This window comes from Balaenoptera ricei, chromosome 7, assembly GCF_028023285.1.
Source record: "Balaenoptera ricei isolate mBalRic1 chromosome 7, mBalRic1.hap2, whole genome shotgun sequence".
Taxonomy (NCBI): Eukaryota; Metazoa; Chordata; class Mammalia; order Artiodactyla; family Balaenopteridae; genus Balaenoptera; species Balaenoptera ricei.
The window spans coordinates 83,332,130-83,350,405 of NC_082645.1; the positions used below are offsets into that span (position 1 = coordinate 83,332,130).

General features: G+C 41.8%; 2 protein-coding genes across 6 annotated transcripts in view; one reads left to right on the top strand and one right to left on the bottom strand.

The window, feature by feature from the left end:
- Positions 1-18,276, bottom strand: part of ANKRD44 (ankyrin repeat domain 44) — a 329,006-nt gene that overhangs the window by 193,999 nt on the left and 116,731 nt on the right. For all 5 annotated transcript variants that reach the window (XM_059928405.1, XM_059928407.1, XM_059928406.1 and 2 more), the window contains exon 3: positions 11,999-12,082. In XM_059928405.1, coding sequence (XP_059784388.1) covers positions 11,999-12,082 — 84 coding nt within the window. The remainder of the gene's footprint in view (positions 1-11,998; positions 12,083-18,276) is intronic.
- On the top strand, positions 3,408-3,894 carry LOC132368610 (small ribosomal subunit protein eS12-like). The gene has a single exon (XM_059927319.1). The coding sequence runs from the start codon at positions 3,474-3,476 to the stop codon at positions 3,870-3,872; it is 399 nt and encodes a 132-aa protein (XP_059783302.1). The 5' UTR covers positions 3,408-3,473; the 3' UTR covers positions 3,873-3,894.

An 18,276-nucleotide genomic window follows, 5' to 3' on the forward strand; every position in this document is an offset into this window, starting at 1 on the left:
TACCAAGGACGGCAGCACAAAAGGAGACAAAGACTAGCTCCTACCATCATTGAGTACAGGCAAACCTTGTTTTATTGTGCTTTGCTTTATTGCATTTTTCAGATACTGAGTTTTTTTTGTTTTTTGTTTTTTTTTTTACAAATTGAAGGTTTGTGGCGACTTTGAGTTGAGCAGGTCTATTGGTGCCAGTTTTCCAGCAGCATTTGCCCACTTCATGTCTCTGTGTCACATTTTGGCAATTCTTGCAATATTTTGAAGTTTGCCATTATCATTATATTTGTAACGGTGATCTGTGATCAGTGATCTTTGATGTTACTACTGCAAAAAGATTGACTCGCTGAAGGCTCAGATGATGGTTAAGCACTTTTTAGCAGTAAAGTATTTTTTATTAAGGTATGCACATTGCTTTTTAGATGTAATGCTATTGCACACTTAATAGACTACATTATAATGTAAACATAACTTTTATATGCACTGGGAAACCAAAAAATTTATGTGATTTGCTTTATTGTGATACTTGCTTTATTGCAGTGATCTGAAACCAAACCCGCAGTACCTCTGAGGTATGCCTGTACCACGCTAGTCTTGGGACAGTCTATCTCTGTACTTGCACATAGGAAATAAATAAACTTCTATTTTATTCAAAACCACTATATTTTAGTGAAATAAGCTTTTATTTTACTACAAGCTACCATTTTACTATTATCCATTTTCTCTCTAATGCAGCCAAATCTAATCCTAACAGATATACACATAGCATCTCTCCAACCAAAACCTTATACAAAGTTTGTTATCATACTCATTTTATAGACAGGGAACTGAGCCCAGAGTAGATTAATTGACTCAAAAACACACAGAACCCAAGGCTTCTGCCTCTGAGCTAAACTTAGTACTCTTTTCCCTACACCACAGTTGCCTTTTGGTGTGACTGATAGGGATTATGTACCAACAAATAAAGTATATCAAGCAGGGACATATAAGGGTTGGTTGTGAAGGTGTTACATCAAAAATTCTGATCAGGTGCATGTTGGAGAAGGAAAGCCAGGAAGGAGTTTAGGAAGGGGCTGAAGGAGAAGGAGAATGTGACCTGTGTTACATTCAGGGTGACTTCGGAAAGTACATAGCAAGAAACCCACAGCTGCCCTAGACTGACTGCCAGGAACATCTCTTTAAGCAGAAAGTTGGCAACTGACTTGACGACAACCAGCTATGCAACCTCCTGGGGAAAAAAATCCCACCCAGCCCCACAGGCTTCTACCCTAATTAAATAAAACACGTATTTAAGCTCTTTGCATTTCTTTTCTTTTCAAGTCAGTTGCAATGATAATACATCTATAAAACTACAAATGGAAAGTCCTCTGGCTGTCATAATTATATAGTTATTTAACATTTGAAACCAAAAGCAATATTTCCTTGGTAAAAATCACAGCTGACACAACTAATTGATCTAAAATATATGTTATATCCTTTTAATTTGCGCATATCTCTTAAGAACGATCTGGGCATGTGGTTATCTCTGCCCAATTCATTTTAAATATGAGTTAGCTCTTTTCAACAAAGCTTTAAATTTTTTTTTTCTGATTATGAGTATATTCTCATTATAAAAGAAATTAGAAAATAAAGAAGCCCAAAAAGTACCTGGAAACTTTCACTTGATTTTTACCCTAATCGAAACTAGCAATCAAAAATTATTTTTCCATAATTTATGATATGACATGTGGTTCATAAACCTAAGTAAAAAGACATGAAATTATATGATACTGCCCTCCAGAATCTCAGTCATACACATTTCCAGTCTTAAATGCCAATGAATGGGGTCCCCCCTGAAATTCCTCCAAAGAAGGAAGCATGATGGTAGAAGAAAAGGACTCTACTGAGATGCCAACATCTCCCACCACCACGAGAAAGGCCCCTGTCACGTAATAAAAGGCGGGAGCACCTCTCTGCTTATCACTATGGGTAGTAAGTACCACACCATTGAAGTATGCGCTATACTTATTCAAACAAATATAACAAGTGCATTTTAGCAGTCATATCCTTATACTAAATATGAACCACTTTGGAACCTGGTTTGTTGGCTTTCTTGTGCATGTGGCTTCTTGATATAAGTGCATTAGTCTTTATCATTTATCAACACAATACTTGGTCAGTGTAAAAAATCTTAATAGCACACAAAGGAATAAAGAAAACAGCGGAAATCCTACCACCCAGGTTCAACCATAATTAACCTTTTGGACCTCTTCTTAATCTTATATGCACACATGACATATGCTGTTTAGCAACTGGCTGTTTCACTCAAAAATATATCTTGAGGGACTTCCCTGGTGGCGCAGTGGTTAAGAATCCGCCTGCCAACGCAGGGGACACGGGTTCGATTCCTGGTCCGGGAAGATCCCACATGCCGCGGAGCAACTAAGCCCGTGCGCCACAACTACTGAGCCTGCGTGCCACAACTACTGAAGCCCACACACCTAGAGCCCGTGCTCCACAACAAGAGAAGCCAGCGCAATGAGAAGCCTGCACACTGCAACGAAGAGTAGCCCCCGCTCGCTGCAATTAGAGAAAAGCCCGTGTACAGCAACGAAGACCCAATACAGCCAAAAAAAAAAAAAAAATAGACCTTGAAGATCTCACCCATCAATAAATATATGTAATAGGTAAAAATTGATACAAATCACCCCTTTAAAAGATGGTATGATATTACCACATATGGATATACTGTAACATATTTCAGAAATAAACTACTAGTAATTTCTAATCTCCTGTTATTATAAACCACAGAACAACAAGCATTTTTTGTATATATAGTTGTCCAGTGATTTCCCTTAGGGTAAATTCCCCAGCGTGGTACTGTTCTGTCAAAGGATATACTCTGTTGAATGTTGATACAGATGTCAAACTGCCCTCCAAAGGCTAGTACAAATCACACTTTCCCCAAAAAGGCATCAAAGTGTCCCTTTGTCTATACCCTCCTTGAGATCTTATTTTCATCTTTGCTGATTTGACAAGTAAATAATGGCACCGTATGGCTGTCATATGAATTCTCAGATCTCAGGTGAAATTGAGACTGGACACCCTTTCATATACGTGTTGGCTATATACAGTTTCTTTGGTGAGTGGCCTCTGCATATTCTTTGCCCATTTCTCTATTTGGGTGTTTATCTTTTCCTAAATAATTTGCAAGAGTTCTTTATATATATGAGGAACATTAACACTTTCCACATATATTGTACATACCTTTAGTTTATCTTTTAACCTTGTTTACGGAGATTTAATATACAGAAGTTTACAGTTTTTATATATTCAAAGGTATCTTTTCCATTATGATGTCTATCTTTGCTATTATGCTTAGAAAGTCCTCCCTCACACCAGGATTAAAAAAGTATTTCCCCTCTTTCCCTGCTGCCGCGGAGCCGCGCGGAGGCGGAGGCCTGGGTGCACTCAAGATTCGGCTCCACCCGTAACCCACCGCCATGGCCGAGGAAGGCATTGCTGCTGGAGGTGTAATGGACGTTAATACTGCTCTGCAAGAGGTGCTGAAGACCGCCCTCATCCACGATGGCCTAGCACGTGGAATTCGCGAAGCCGCCAAAGCCTTAGACAAGCGCCAAGCCCATCTCTGTGTGCTTGCATCCAACTGTGACAAGCCTATGTATGTCAAATTGGTGGAGGCCCTTTGTGCTGAGCACCAGATCAACCTGATTAAGGTTGATGACGACAAGAAACCAGGGGAATGGGCAGGCCTCTGTAAGACTGACAGAGAGGGAAAACCCCGCAAAGTGGTTGGCTGCAGCTGTGTGGTGGTCAAGGACTATGGCAAAGAGTCTCAGGCCAAGGATGTCATCGAGGAGTACTTCAAATGCAAGAAATGATCAAATAAAAAAACTGGGCTCTGGGCTTCCCTGGTGGCACAGTGGTTGAGAGTCTGCCTGCCAATGCAGGGGACACGGGTTCAAGCCCTGGTCTGGGAAGATCCCACATGCCGCGGAGCAACTGGGCCCGTGAGCCACAACTACTGAGCCTGCGCGTCTGGAACCTGTGCTCCGCAACAAGAGAGGCCGCAACAGTGAGAGGCCCGCGCACCGTGATGAAGAGTGGCCCCCGCTCGCCGCAACTAGAGAAAGCCCTCGCACAGAAACGAAGACCCAACACAGCCAAAAATAAATAAATTAATTAATTAAAAAAACAAAAAACTGGGCTCTTGTTCCTCCAAAAAAAAAGTATTTCCCTCCCTTGTATTCCATTACTTTCATCTTTTTATTTTCTACCTCTAGAATTTATCTTGGTATAAGAAATTAGGGAAGGATTCAGCTTTTTACCAGCCAGTTGTCTCAACACCATTTATTAGATAATCCATCTCATTCTAGTAGTTTCAAATGCTTCCTATATTTTATACCAAATGACCATATACACTTGAGTCTAATTCTGGACTCACTATATCTGTTTCACTGATTTGATTGTCCATTCCTATGCCAGTAACACATTGTTTTAATTTCTATACTTTTGTAATTTATTTTACTATATTTGGTGAAATTCTCTCCTCACCGATTTTCTTTTTCAAGAGTTTCCTCATATATTTATTCCTCTGGATAAAGTTTAGAATGATCTTGTCAAGTTTCCCCAATCCAAGTCTTACCACCCAAATCAAATGCACTGAATTTATACATTAATTTCTAACAAGTGAGTCTTCTTTCCATCTGAGAATGATGTAGCTCATTTATTCACATTTTCATCCTTCCCCCAAACTTAACAGCTAACGTGGAAAACCATAACCCTTTATCCTAGAGATGTTCACATTTTCAAGCTATTTACAAAGTACATCTTTTTTTTTTTTTTTTTTAACAAAGTACCGCAGACTGGGTGCCTAAACAATAGAAATTTATTTTTTTATTTTCTCACAGTTCTAGAGTCTGAGAAGTCCAAGATCAAGGTGCCAACCACTTAAGTTTTCTGGTTAGGTCTCTCTTTCTGTTCACCTTCTGGAGTTGTGCTCACATGACCTTTCCTCCTTACGTGGTATGAGGTGTATGTTGGGGAGAGAGATCTTTTTCTCTTCCTCTTCTTTTTTTAAAGAAATTCACGTTCTTTTATTTATTTATTTATTTATTTATTTATTTATTTATTTATTTATTTATGACTGTGTTGAGTCTTCGTTTCTGTGCGAGGGCTTTCTCCAGTTGCGGCAAGTGGGGACCACTCTTCATCGCGGTGCGCGGGCCTCTCACCATCGCGGCCTCTCTTGTTGCGGAGCACAGGCTCCAGACGCGCAGGCTCAGTAATTGTGGCTCACGGGCCCAGTTGCTCCGTGGCATGTGGGATCTTCCCAGACCAGGGCTCGAACCCGTGTCCCCTGCATTGGCAGGCAGATTCTCAACCACTGCACCACCAGGGAAGCCCCAAAGTACATCTTTTAATTCAAGACTTTTTTGTGCTGTAAAAATGTCTAACAACTGTAAAATAATACTAATGCCATTATACTTGGAATTTTTCCATAGCTCCAAAATACCCATCTCTACTATCTGGAGGGTGCACGTCAAATACCCTTCTAAGATTTCTCTTTCATGGAGGATGGCTTTCTGGCCTCCAAGGCCAGCGCTGGAGAAATGGGGCCTCAGCTGCTAAGCGCCCGGAGGGCAATCAGGAATGATGCTAACCAGACCTGCCTTCACACATCGTAAATGCCCTGAAGCCACATCGCTGCAGCTTGCTCAGAGCCGTCTGGAGTTCATGAATCATTCTCTACAGGACACAGGTCATGGCTTCCAAACCACAGCCCCACATCCTGGGCAGTGGTCCAACAAGGAGCAGGGTGACAGTATTGCCTGGCATACGCTGAGAGATGGGCACCTACCCTCAAGACAAAAAGCACCCCTCCCAGAGCTGTGAAGGGGCTGCCAGCCTACCCATGGGCCAGGGAGCCAGAAGTGCTGTCCATGCTTGCAGAACACGAGTCACTGCTCTCCCCAGAACCCCGGACCCTCTGCTTCAGGACCATGCTTTAGATTTCCAGATGCAGGTGGCCAGAGAAACCTTAACTGTTAAATATTTGCCGATCTCATCCACAGTTAGCAAAACGGTGGCCGGCAAGCTGGATTTGGCCCACAGATGTGTTTTCTTTGGCCTGAATGATGTTGGATCATTTTTTTGGAACCAACATTTAACAATTTAGAGATTTCCTGTATTTTCTCTTAAAAACTTAAGTCTGGGCCACGCTGCGCCTGCATTCTTGTGCAGGAACATTCAGTGAGAGTTGAGAGGGTCATCACCCCCAGTGACAGTGTGCTTCTGTATTTATGGAACTTTGCTTTGGGGGTTGTCCCCCTACCCTTGCTTGCAGCCTCCTTGCTCCCAGCAGTTTCTGATTTAGGTCTAATTTAGAGGGTGTACAGGTCTCTAAGCTAACAAAACACCTCAAGTCTTTATCCCCCATATCAAATTCCTCATTAAAAAAGAAAAAATCAAGTAAGATATATGTAGGTGAGGGAAAATACACAAAAATCTAGAAGTTTAAAAGCCCGTGCTCTACAGTTTGTATTTCTCATGTTCTCATGACATGATAGAATGAAGCTGAGAAAAGTTTAGAGAGGACATTAAATTTATCACTCAAAGTTCTTTAGGTAGAGTCAGACTGCAGCCTTCTGGATGGATTCAAAAAATATATTCTATTTTTAAAAGAAATAACGCAAATTTCCAGTTATAAAATAAATAAGTCATGTGGATGTAATGTACAGCATGGTAACCATAGTTAATAATACTGTATTGCACATTTGAAAGTTGCTAAGAAAGTAGATCTTAAAAGTTCTAATCATAAAAAATTTTTTTTGTAACTATGTATGGTGTATTTTTTGTACGTATAGTAACACACACATGAGAACAAATTATAAATTTACTATTGATAATTTGTCTTATTTATTGAAAAAAATCCCCTCATCATACAATGTTGATACAGTTTCTTTTTTCTCACTTGGATCTTGAGACTAGCAGGCCACCATCCCCTGAATTACTGTCCGTAGTCAAGAACCACAGCTTTAATGCTTTTCTTCCCTTTTTTCACTTTAAGTACTTTGCTAACATAAGCTTAGCTTTCATCTCAAGATTTATTCTAGTAGATGCACACATCATCCCTTCCTACCCTGGAACTGAAGAGAGTAAGCAAAATGCACCAATATACTTGGGCCAGCTCCTATTATGGCAAATAATAAACATTAACTGCTTGGAAAAATCTTTTTTTTTTTTTTTTTTTGTATAAAATAGATGCATTAAAATAATCAACACAGGGACAACCCAACTGTGAAAAGGCATTTCTGATAAACTATTGGGACAAAATAAAATTGAATATGCACTGGATATTAGGTGATACTGAGGAATTATTGCGAATTTTATTTAGTATGACAATGATTTTGTGTGTGTGTATATGTGTGTGTGTGTTCATTATCTGTTAGTGATACTTTAAAAATGAAATAAACTCCATGGGTTTGCTATCGCGTGGGACTTAACAAATCTTAGAATTGTAGTTTTTCACAGTTTTAAGAGACTGTAAACGTCACCTAGTCCAGGCATGGGAAGAAGATTTCAATTTATAGGCCAATTCCAATTTAATAGTGCTGTCCTGAGAAGGAATTTAGGCCTTTAAGACTAAGAGGGGAAAAAGAGGTCATGAACCATTAGCAATGCCAGCCAAGGGCACAAGACAGGAGAGTGGGGCAATGTGTGTTACTACTACTAGCTACCTTTAGAATCTCTAGTCTAGTGGTCTTTCAGGGAACTTAATACTTGTCAAGTCAACTCATTACTTCTTTAGACAGTTCTATGAAGTTATTTCTTATATTTTGACCTGAAATCTTATTTTCTGCAGCTGACAACCACGAGACATATAAGAAGAGCTCCACTTTAACTTGACAGTGCTTGAACTATTTCAGACAGTTCTCCTGTCCTTCCCAAGTCTAAAACATCACCAGTTTCTTCAGCCATTCCTCAATGGGCATGGTTCCTTCCCTGTCTTCACCACTCACTATTGACAGGCACCGATTTGTCTCTGTCCTTGTTTCAGTGCGGTGCGTGGTAAAATGGTCTATTGATGTCATGTTGTCAGGACATAATCCCCAAAATGCCTTTACTGAGTTCAAATTTTGGCTTTCAGACTCTCTGCATTCATTTAGACTTCACATGCTCCACCTCAATTTAATTAGTCTGATGGAGGCTTCTAAATCTTTCTATTATCAGCTACAGCTGGGTCAACTTCAATGGCTTTCTCAGAACATATAACTGTCTTCCCACCTTTCCAGCCCCTGGCATGCCACCGGCCAGAGAAACCACAAAAAAGACTCAGAGTACCCTTCCCGATCCTTCAGTGGCTCCTCAAATCTATCTACAGATTTTCAATCTTATGAAGAGAACTTTCAATCTTACAACTGAGAACTGAGGGCCACTAACTAAGCCAGAACTATTTGGCAACTTGTCCTCGTTGGCAGAAATGAAAAATAGGCAACCACAAACTGGCTCAACATAAGTAATAAAGCAGGCTTAGTCATTCACTCAGCAAGTGTTGCAAGGACTGGACTGAGCCACTGAGCAAATGAGAATGAATGACACAGCAATCATGTCATCAAACACATAGTTTCTCAAAAGTAAAACACAGACATAAATAACTCAAGTAAAGTGATCAGTGAGGTGCAAAGAGCTATGGGAGTTGGGAGGTGGCACAGAAGGCAGCAGAAAGGAAGTTGAGAATCAGGCCAACTTACCAGAGGAAGTAGTAGGCCTGGAAGGAGAGCTGGGATCGGAACAGTGGAGAAGTGAGAAAAGAATAAAATACCAGTGGGTTGAGTAATTTGGTTTGGTTGATGCATAGGGTCCATGAATACTACTACTGGGAAGTAAAGTTTGGAAAAACACAGAGAGGCAAAGCTGGATGAGACTGTTCCTCTATCAGGATCAGCTAATCAAAGAGTATTTATACCAAAGAACAGGCAACCCATCAAAAGATACAGAAAGGTGGGGAAGAAAAAAGAAGGCAAAAAAGTCAGAACCTAGGGCAGAAAGGAAGAATCAAGTGAATAAATAGGGATAAAGAGAGAAAAGCAAAAGGTGAGAAGGGAAGACAAATACTGTCTTCCCACTAACAAGAGGCTCCTCCACGATTTATTTCCCTTCCTTGACACTGAAATGTACTGGAGCAGCCTCTCTTCTATCCTAAAATGAAACTCTAGGCTTAGATTTCTAATCCTTATTTATCTTCCACCTCCCTATGCCCTTTATTAACAACCACTTCCCCTAAACTGCCTAATCCACCTCCCACAAACAGTCCCTGTGACTGATCCCTACGGAGTGTTGGCAAAGGAAAATCATGAGATGAAGAGGACAGCTCAGTGTCTCCAACACACCTGATAACAGAGTAGGGGAGCAAATGATCTTTACGCTCACCTGAGAGAAGGGAACGGGAGACATGAAGAGGGAGTCTTAAGAGGTGAGAGTGGTGGAAAGGGGCTGTGGACCCAGAAAAGCCACGATCAACATAAGGAACTCAGGCCCCCCTTGTGCGTGTTCATTCACTCATTCAACCACTCATTCATTCATTTATTCCTCTCCTTCCCTTTATCCCACCCTTTTCTGCTGCCACACATCCAACAGGCTACAAATACAAATCAACTTCCTCAGTAGTCTCATTAGTCCCTCATGATTAGGCCCCTACATAGTGTCCTGGATTTTCCCTCAGAAATACACCAAGGTGTGATTTCTCATTTGTTGCCTTCTCTGCCATGATGTAAGCTCATGAGGGAAAGAGCTATCTTCTCACTGCTGTATCCCTAGCACCTAACACAGGGTCTGAACTCAGTAAATAACTGTCGAATGAACAAGACACTGTACAGACAAGTAAGAGGTATTCCCTAGAATTATCTAAGACCAAAAATTGGTGTGGCCAAAATTGCTAATTGTTCACCCAAGTCCCTGTTCTCTGACTCTTTGGGGCCACAGCTACACTAATTGCCCACCCTCCCTTGTAGGTAAGTTTGGCACGTGACTGAGTTCTGGGCAGTGGGACGTGGGTGGAAGTGATTAAGTCACTGCCAAGCGGACCCATAAAAATCCTCCCATGCTTTGCCTCCACACTCTTTTTTCCCTTCTGGTTGGACTAGAGACAAACCCCTTGACTGACCTTAGAAGCTACATGTTGATACCTGGGACTCTATGTGGAAAAGAGCCACCCCTCTAATCTGTTCATGAGAGAATCAACCTTCTCCTATGTTTGAGCCATCAGACACTTAGGAATCTACGTGTTCAGGAGTAAACCTCTCTAATTCAGTCACACAGTTAGGTGACAACTCAAGTTAAGCTCCCCTAATCTTTACCAGCCAGCGGCCGTTTGTCACTTTCCTAAGGAGAAATAAAGGCCATTCAGAGGACAGTACAATCTTTCTTGGGATGTGTGACTGAACAAAAGTCCTGTTTGCTCACGATCATCAGGAAAAGCCACAAAACAGGCTGGGCAAATTATGGTGATGTCAGAACAATAGATGATCAGCTTCCTTGCCTCGCCTCCTCTCAGAAGTACAGGGCCCCGCAGGCCCTGCACAAGGGCCCAACTGCCTTCTCAAGTAGTCTGGCCCTGTCCTCATCTGTGCTTACCTTGCAAAAATGTCACAGCACATTGCTCCGTTGTTTTCAGTGCCAGCTGGCGAGAAGCGGCCCAAAGCTTTTTCAAAAAGCCACGGCAACCTACACTGCCACAGAACAATGGCTGCACCAATGACTCGCCTTCTGAATAAAGCATTCAGCCGACCGGATAGAGATGCAACCTCAGACAGAATTCATTTCCCGGTGGCAAAGCTCTTCTTACCCTGACGTGTCTGACTCTGTTGTGCCTGCCGAACACTAGAGACTTCAAAGAAAACTCCTCTCCCCGATGGACTGGAGCACTTAAGTAATTGAGTTACATTAAGAAAATTAGTAGCATGTACTGTACATAATTGCCTGTTTAATCTAGGTCTAGAAAACTATTAACAGGGTAAATGATTGACTAACTCTTTTCACCTTTCTTCATTGCAGGTTTCTTTATTTCAAGAACTTCCAGATCCAGTGATTCTTAATCTTTGGGGGGTCATAGACCCGTTTAAGAATTTGATGAAATGCCTTGACCCTTTCACAGAAAAAAATATGTCCACAAGTGCACACACATATTACATACGATTTCAGGGTGCACACAGAATGCCAAGTCCATCCACTGATCCCAGGTTCATGGACCCTCCAGAGCAGAGGGCAGCAAAATTTCCCTCTAAAGGGCCAGAGAGTGAATATTTTTGGCTTTTCAGGCCACATACTGTCTCTGTCACAGCGACTCAACTCTGCTGCTGCAATACGAAAGCTGCGCTGCCCGTATTCCAACCAAACTTTACTTGTAGATATCAGAATTTGAATTTCATCGAGTTTTCCTGTGTCACAAAATATTCTTTTTTCATTCTTTTTTCGGCTATTTAAAAAATAAAAACCATTCTTAGCTGGTAGTCTGTACGAAAACAGGTGACAGAGCATAGTTTGTCCATCCCTGCTGTAGGGCAAGGGTTCTAGAGGTACACATTTTCTGTCTCTATTTTCACTAACTTCTAATGGAAACTCCACGTTTCTTCGCATTATGAATGCGGGCAGCAAACCTCAGTAGTGTCAGCAGAAATCACATTCATACCACATTAGAGTGGTAGCAGGTAGCACAAAATATTCATCAGGCTCACCACTATTTTTAAATTATGGTCACTATTAGATCTCCTACTGTATCTTGCCATTTAAATGTACTGATAAACACATATATTATTGTAGGAAAAATTTGATTTGATAACTGAATTTCAATATAATTGATTTCCATTTGAACCCTATATATTTTATTTAGTGCATTTAAAAACAGAATTCTGAGAAGCAGGACAGGGCTTTCACCAGACACCAAAGAGGTCCATGGCACAGAAAAGGTTAAGAGGATCTGAGCCGGCAAAGCCAGAGCATCTCCTACCAGAGCATTCACATCTTCCGTTTTGTAGATGAGCATCCGTATCTCCTCTGGATCACCGCTGAAGATTGCTTGGACCAATGGTGGCTGTAAACACAGGAGAATTTGAATTAGAACTATAATTAAATAATTGGATTGCATTCAGATGCAGATGGCTAGAAGATATGTTCCCCAAAAAGTTTATTCAACAATTATCAATTGGCAGACAAAGATGAATATGGCTCAGGCTCACCCTCACTTGAAGTCTAGTAGGGGGTGTATTTGCATAAAGAATTAACTATAATATGATTTGAAAGCCATGACAGACAGTCACATCTAACCTGGGGCTATGAGCATAACATGAAAATCACCCCTAGTTGGAGATGTCCTTGAAAGGCCCTTAAATTACCTATCAAGGAAACTACCAAATCTATGCTTTTGTGCATAGAGTCCCCTGTCCTTCCGCCATCTCTCATTAGACAATGTTCCCTGGTCCCTTTAAACAATTCTGTTCCTAGAGGATGTTAATGGCCACGTTTCTGGCCTCCTGAACACTTCTTTGTCAATGTTTGGACAACCCTTTAAATCATTCCTGAATGCTTCCCATAGCTTTAGCCAACAAGCACTGAGTGTTTTAGAGGTGATTACTTCCCATCTACTTAAAGTAAGTGGTTATTCAACGCTAACATTACTGTTTGTCATCTGTAGTAGAATAAAAAATAAATAAATAAATAAAAATTTTAAAAAATAAAGTAAGTGGTACAATGGCGGGGTGGGGAGCAAGAAGGGAGGCATTACTGAGCAGGTATCGTTGAACTCACCTATATTAAACAAGACCCAACATATGGTAGAAGGATTTGTAAAGCTTGATGGAAACCCGGCCGAAAGAGAAACTGTCTCTGCTTGGGTGGTAGGGTGAGAAGAGTATCCAGAAAAGCTTCATGGAGGGCACCTTAATGAATGGGTTTGAGTGTGCAGACAGGGAAGGAAGGACATGTAGGCAGAGGGATCGTGGTGTGCAAAGGTGTGGGTATGCAAATCCATGTTACAAATGCTGCCATCAACCTGGTGACCAGGGTGTGGGGGGAAAAGAGGAAAAGGCGTGGGCTCAGAGGTTGGTGTTGGGCTTGCCCACATGGTAAAGGATCCTGTTCAAAGCCAGTTCTGCCACTTGCCAGCTACATGTGGTGCCCACTTCCCATGTGTAATCTGGGGCCGAACATGATCTTCGCTGCCCAGCCCTTCAAATGGTTGGTATTAGGAACAAATGAGATAATATACGGGAAAACCCTCTGTAACTCTACAACCCTACACAAATAACAGATGTTTTCACTAAGGAATGTTTATGATGCCAATACAGGCTATTTGACTATTTTTTTTCAAACTTTAAAAACCTTGGCAATAACACACACACACACACACACACACACACACACACACACACACACTTACTTACAACTTTTGGAAATATTTCAGTCCTAGTAGGCAATAGGATGATGGCAGTTTCTCAAACTTGTCTGATGGTAAGAATCACCTGAGATGCTTGTTAAAACTGTATTCCCAGATCCCTTCCCTGGAGATTCTGGGGTGGGATCTGAGAACCTAGATTTTTAATAAACACCCACTTAGTTCTTGGGAACTGGAGAGCACTGGCCTAAGGTGACGAGGTTAGCGTTATCTGCCTCAACCTCTCCCTGTGCAATCTATGTGAGACTCCAAGTTCTGATTTTCCCTACAAACTTTCTTTTCTCTTTTTTACCTTCCTGTTGCCTCTCTTACATGTTTTGATGGTGTTCCTTGTTATCTGGGGGGACCAATATAAGTATTGTCAGTAGGAATATAGTAAGATTCCCTGAGGAAACATTATATAAAAAATGTTAAATTGCAGATAAATATTTCCATATGCCAGGAATTTGTCCACAGTCTTCCCTCTGCCATCGAAGTTTCCAGCGAGTGGACATTTGTATCTCTTTTTTGTCCCCAATATTCTCTTAATCCTACCTTCTTGCCAAGGTGTATGATTCAAAGATAGTTTCTCAAATTGCCAACAATTAAGTAGCAGGAAAGAAGTCTTGAAAAGAATGCAAGTTTGACTAGTTTGGTGTCAGCTGGCACTCTGCCCAAGACAAGGACTTCCTTCCCACACTTGCTGACTATCTGCTAACCACGTCTCCAAGCTATCTGCCCCATGGCAAGGACCATATTGCATGTAAAACAGGCAGTCACACAAAGTCAGGATTTCAACAAAAATATTGAATCTTGTGTATCTATTTCATAATTCTCTATCTGCTCTGCTTGTGGTCAAATGCCTGTGTATACTTTTCCACCTTTTTGAAACTTAAGAGAAAGCAAATAACAAACCCCAATAACAATGGGATGACAAGCAGAGGCAGACAAGATTTTAGTGTTGAGTCAACAGTGGTCAATCAACAGTTGAGAAGTTAAGATTCTGAGACACAAACCCATCCCAGTTTAATGCACCACTAGTTAGTCACTTTAAGGAAACAGAGCTAGGTAAGCAAAGCCTCTCTTCACTCATGAGTCTAAGGAATGCGTGAAGATATTCAGTCCTCACACCCCTCAAGAAAGACAAGGGTTCCAAGCTATGGCTGGAATGTTCCCAAGGAGAGCCACCCTGTAATGCTGCCAGACAAAGATGCCAGCACAGTCCTTCTTCAGGGAGTGGTATGTGGAGCTTCCCAGCCCTGGTCTCTCAGACTGCTGGAAGGGTATCATCAGTGCAGAGAATTCCCAGCAGAGAATGGTATGCACACTTCCCCAATGCCTCCCAGCTTCCCTCAGCTAAAAGCTGCTTTGGGAAGCACTGTCAACACCCAGAATTCCTAGCATCCATTGGGGAAGAAGCTGAGCCATTGCTGTAACTCTTCCAAAGCTGCAGTCACATACATACATGAATATACCCACATGTACCTGCCTACATTTGCACATGTATGTACACATCTGTATCTACATTCATGTGTGTATACACAGAGATACATGCTGATTCACGCACGAATCCCTCATACTCCCTGTGGAATAGAAAACTGCCGGTTCCCCAAAGCCCGAAGTCTTGCTAAATGGACATCTCCACCCCAGCTGGGCTGTGCGGCCACTGTGACATCATTGTCTTCACAATTGTTAATCCAGGCATTATGAGATTCCAAACCGGAAATTCACAGGTACATGCTTTGCTTGAACGGAAGCCGTGTGTTTGCATGGATGTAGTTCTTGAACTAAATTTCTGTAACTCTTGAGCCAGTGGTATTTAAAAAAAAAAAAAAAACCAGTACGGGTGTTTCTTTTTTTCTCCACACTCCCAAATAAAACATGTCCATAGAACACTTTGGCATTCCCTTTTGTTGGGATTTTAATCGGATCCTGCTCTTTTATTTTTCCCTAGGTAAATACTTGCCCTGAGAATAAATATTTTGAAAAATATTTCTAAATACTGTCGCTATTACATGATTTTAAGAAAGGGGGGGGGGGCTTCCCTGGTGGTGCAGTGGTTGAGAATCTGCCTGCCAATGCAGGGGACACGGGTTCGAGCCCTGGTCTGGGAAGATCCCACATGCCACGGAGCAACTGGGCCCGTGAGCCACAATTACTGAGCCTGCGCGTCTGGAGCCTGTGCTCCACAACAAGAGAGTCCGCGATGGTGAGAGGCCTGCGCACCGCGATGAAGAGTGGTCCCCACTTGCCGCAACTAGAGGAAGCCCTCACACAGAAATGAAGACTCAACACAGTCATAAATAAATAAATAAAAGAACGTGAATTTCTTTAAAAAAAAAAAAAAAAAAGAAAGGGGGGGATATTCTAAATACAGTATTCTTGCTCATAAGTACCAAGTACTTATATTCTGTTGACTATTAATTTGGCGATCACTGTATCTTTTACACCTTTTGCCTTGACCTTGATAAGGCCTTACTTGCAAAAGAACAGAGTCCTAAGCCTTGGCATGTACAAAAATTTTTTAGAAGTTTCACACATTTCAACGCTAGCATATACAAAATAGGAGTGCTTTGTGTGCAAATTTGAATAAACACAAATTTATTACAAGGGTCAAAGTTCTGAAAAACAAATAGTGGCAGGAAAAAGAGATTCTGATGCGGTGAAACCATTGGTTATCATTCCCTAAAGAAACTTAAATTCTTAAGAAGAGATGTACAGTAATTTCAGCTTCAATTACTGGAATTTTTTTAGCATGTTTAGCAGCTGTACACTGGAAATGACTGCCATGTGCTGTGGATATTGGCACAGTCCCTCATGTAGATCGAGAAGGTAGAAGGATACTTCCTGGGCCTACTTGACCAATGGCCCAAGTGGGAGTCAACATTCAGATGGGACCAGTCCCTGTCTTTCAATATCACCAACTCCCAGCACTCTACCATCTTTGCCAGGAGTGTTAACAGCTGCCTTCTAGAGGTGACTGTCTGCCAGGCTGATGACATTTGACCCCTCTAAGACAGAAGTGCAGAGCAGAAGCCGCTTGAATTTGGCAGCCACTATGAACGAAGTAGCCAACCTTGCTGACACTAGGAACTGAAAATTTATCAGCAAAAAGCCAATTTTGCTACCCACATCCCCTATCAGCCCACTCAATGCAATATTGTTCTGTTTTATTCTCAGTCTTTGAGAACAAACTAGGAAAATATCCAATTCCCCAAAATAAGATGCTAAATCAAATATGTACTGATAAGTGTTCTCAAACTTTGAAGTAGAGTTACAATTCCACTAGAGGGAGCAAGATGGTAATTTGTTACCTGGGAGATAAGAGTAAATGTTCAGGTTGCGTAATAAGGTAGCTGGAGTATCCACTTTATTCAAGACACAAAAGAACTTAAGGGGCTTCCCTGGTGGTGCAGCGGTTGAGAATCCGCCTGCCAATGCAGGGGACACGGGTTCGAGCCCTGGTCTGGGAAGATCCCACATGCAGCGGAGCAACTGGGCCCATGAGCCACAACTACTGAGCCTGCGCGTCTGGAGCCTATGCTCCGCAACAAGAGAGGCCATGATAGTGAGAAGCCTGCGCACCGCGATGAAGAGTGGCCCCCGCTCGCCGCAACTAGAGAAAGCTCTCGCACAGAAATGAAGACCCAACACAGCCAAAAATAAATAAATTTATATAAAAAAAAAAGAACTTAAGCTTCTGAGAGAGCACTTAGTAATAAGTAAACACAAACATTATTATATCCCAAAACAAAAATTTTAAAACCTTTCCTATTGATTCCTGAGGGTCCAGGTTTTTAGGAAGTAAGAATAAAGCTATTTAAAACCCAGGTGTTAAAGAATTATTTTCATCACGTGCAAAACCCAATTCAGGGGCTTTCCTGGTGGCGCAGTGGTTGAGAGTCTGCCTGCCAATGCAGGGGACATGGGTTCGAGCCCTGGTCTGGGAGGATCCCACATGCTGCGGAGCAGCTGGGCCCGTGAGCCACAACTACTGAGCCTGCGCGTCTGGAGCCTGTGCTCCGCAACAACAGAGGCCGCGATAGTGAGAGGCCCGCGCACCGCGATGAAGAGTGGCCCCCGCTTGCCACAACTAGAGAAAGCCCTTGCACAGAAACTAAGACCCAACACAGCCATAAAAATAAATTAATTAATTAATTAATTTAAAAAAAAGAAAAACCAATTCAATTATTTCCTCAACTGCACTTTTAAAAAGTGCTACTAGTGGCATCAGATATGCCACTGGTTTAGGAATAAAGCCCATTGGGGGTTCTATGAAGAAAGCACAGCTGGTTTAGAGGATCCACTCCATCCTGCCCTGCAATGAGGTCGTGGGTCACCCCTCCAAAATCTCCTAATGAAACCATCAATTTGATTTTGGCTAAAACCACTGTAGAGTGCATTTCACTTTCTCTTTGTCAGAGCTGCGTGTTCTTTACTAACCCTTTGGCTTTGGAAGATAACCAGAGTGATAGGTGCTGTCACTGAGCATCTGGAAATACAGTCCATGGTAAGAAGTCCAAGAAGATGCTACCGCATTACATTCCAAATTCTTGGTGTGTTGCTTGTCTTTTTCTGATTAGATTGGGTAATTAAAGACTCCAAGTCTAAAAGAAAACATCTTGCATTCTAATCAGGAGTGGGTGTTGGGAGTCAGTCAATAGCCAAGAGGGAAAAATGATATTCCTAAACATCTGTCCACACTTAAGTATTCTGAGTACAGAATGTCATTAAAGCAGGATGGGAGCATGTTATTAGTAGCTAATAGCTGATGCAGCAATAATCTGGCCGTATGAAACCATCAACGTATATGAACATGTTGAAACACTTCATTAGGTAACAACTGGTTTTTGCGT

What these genes read in the sequence shown, in the direction of transcription:
- LOC132368610 (XM_059927319.1), top strand. Translation starts at nt 3,474, where the DNA reads ATGGCCGAGGAAGGCATTGCTGCTGGAGGTGTAATGGACGTTAATACT.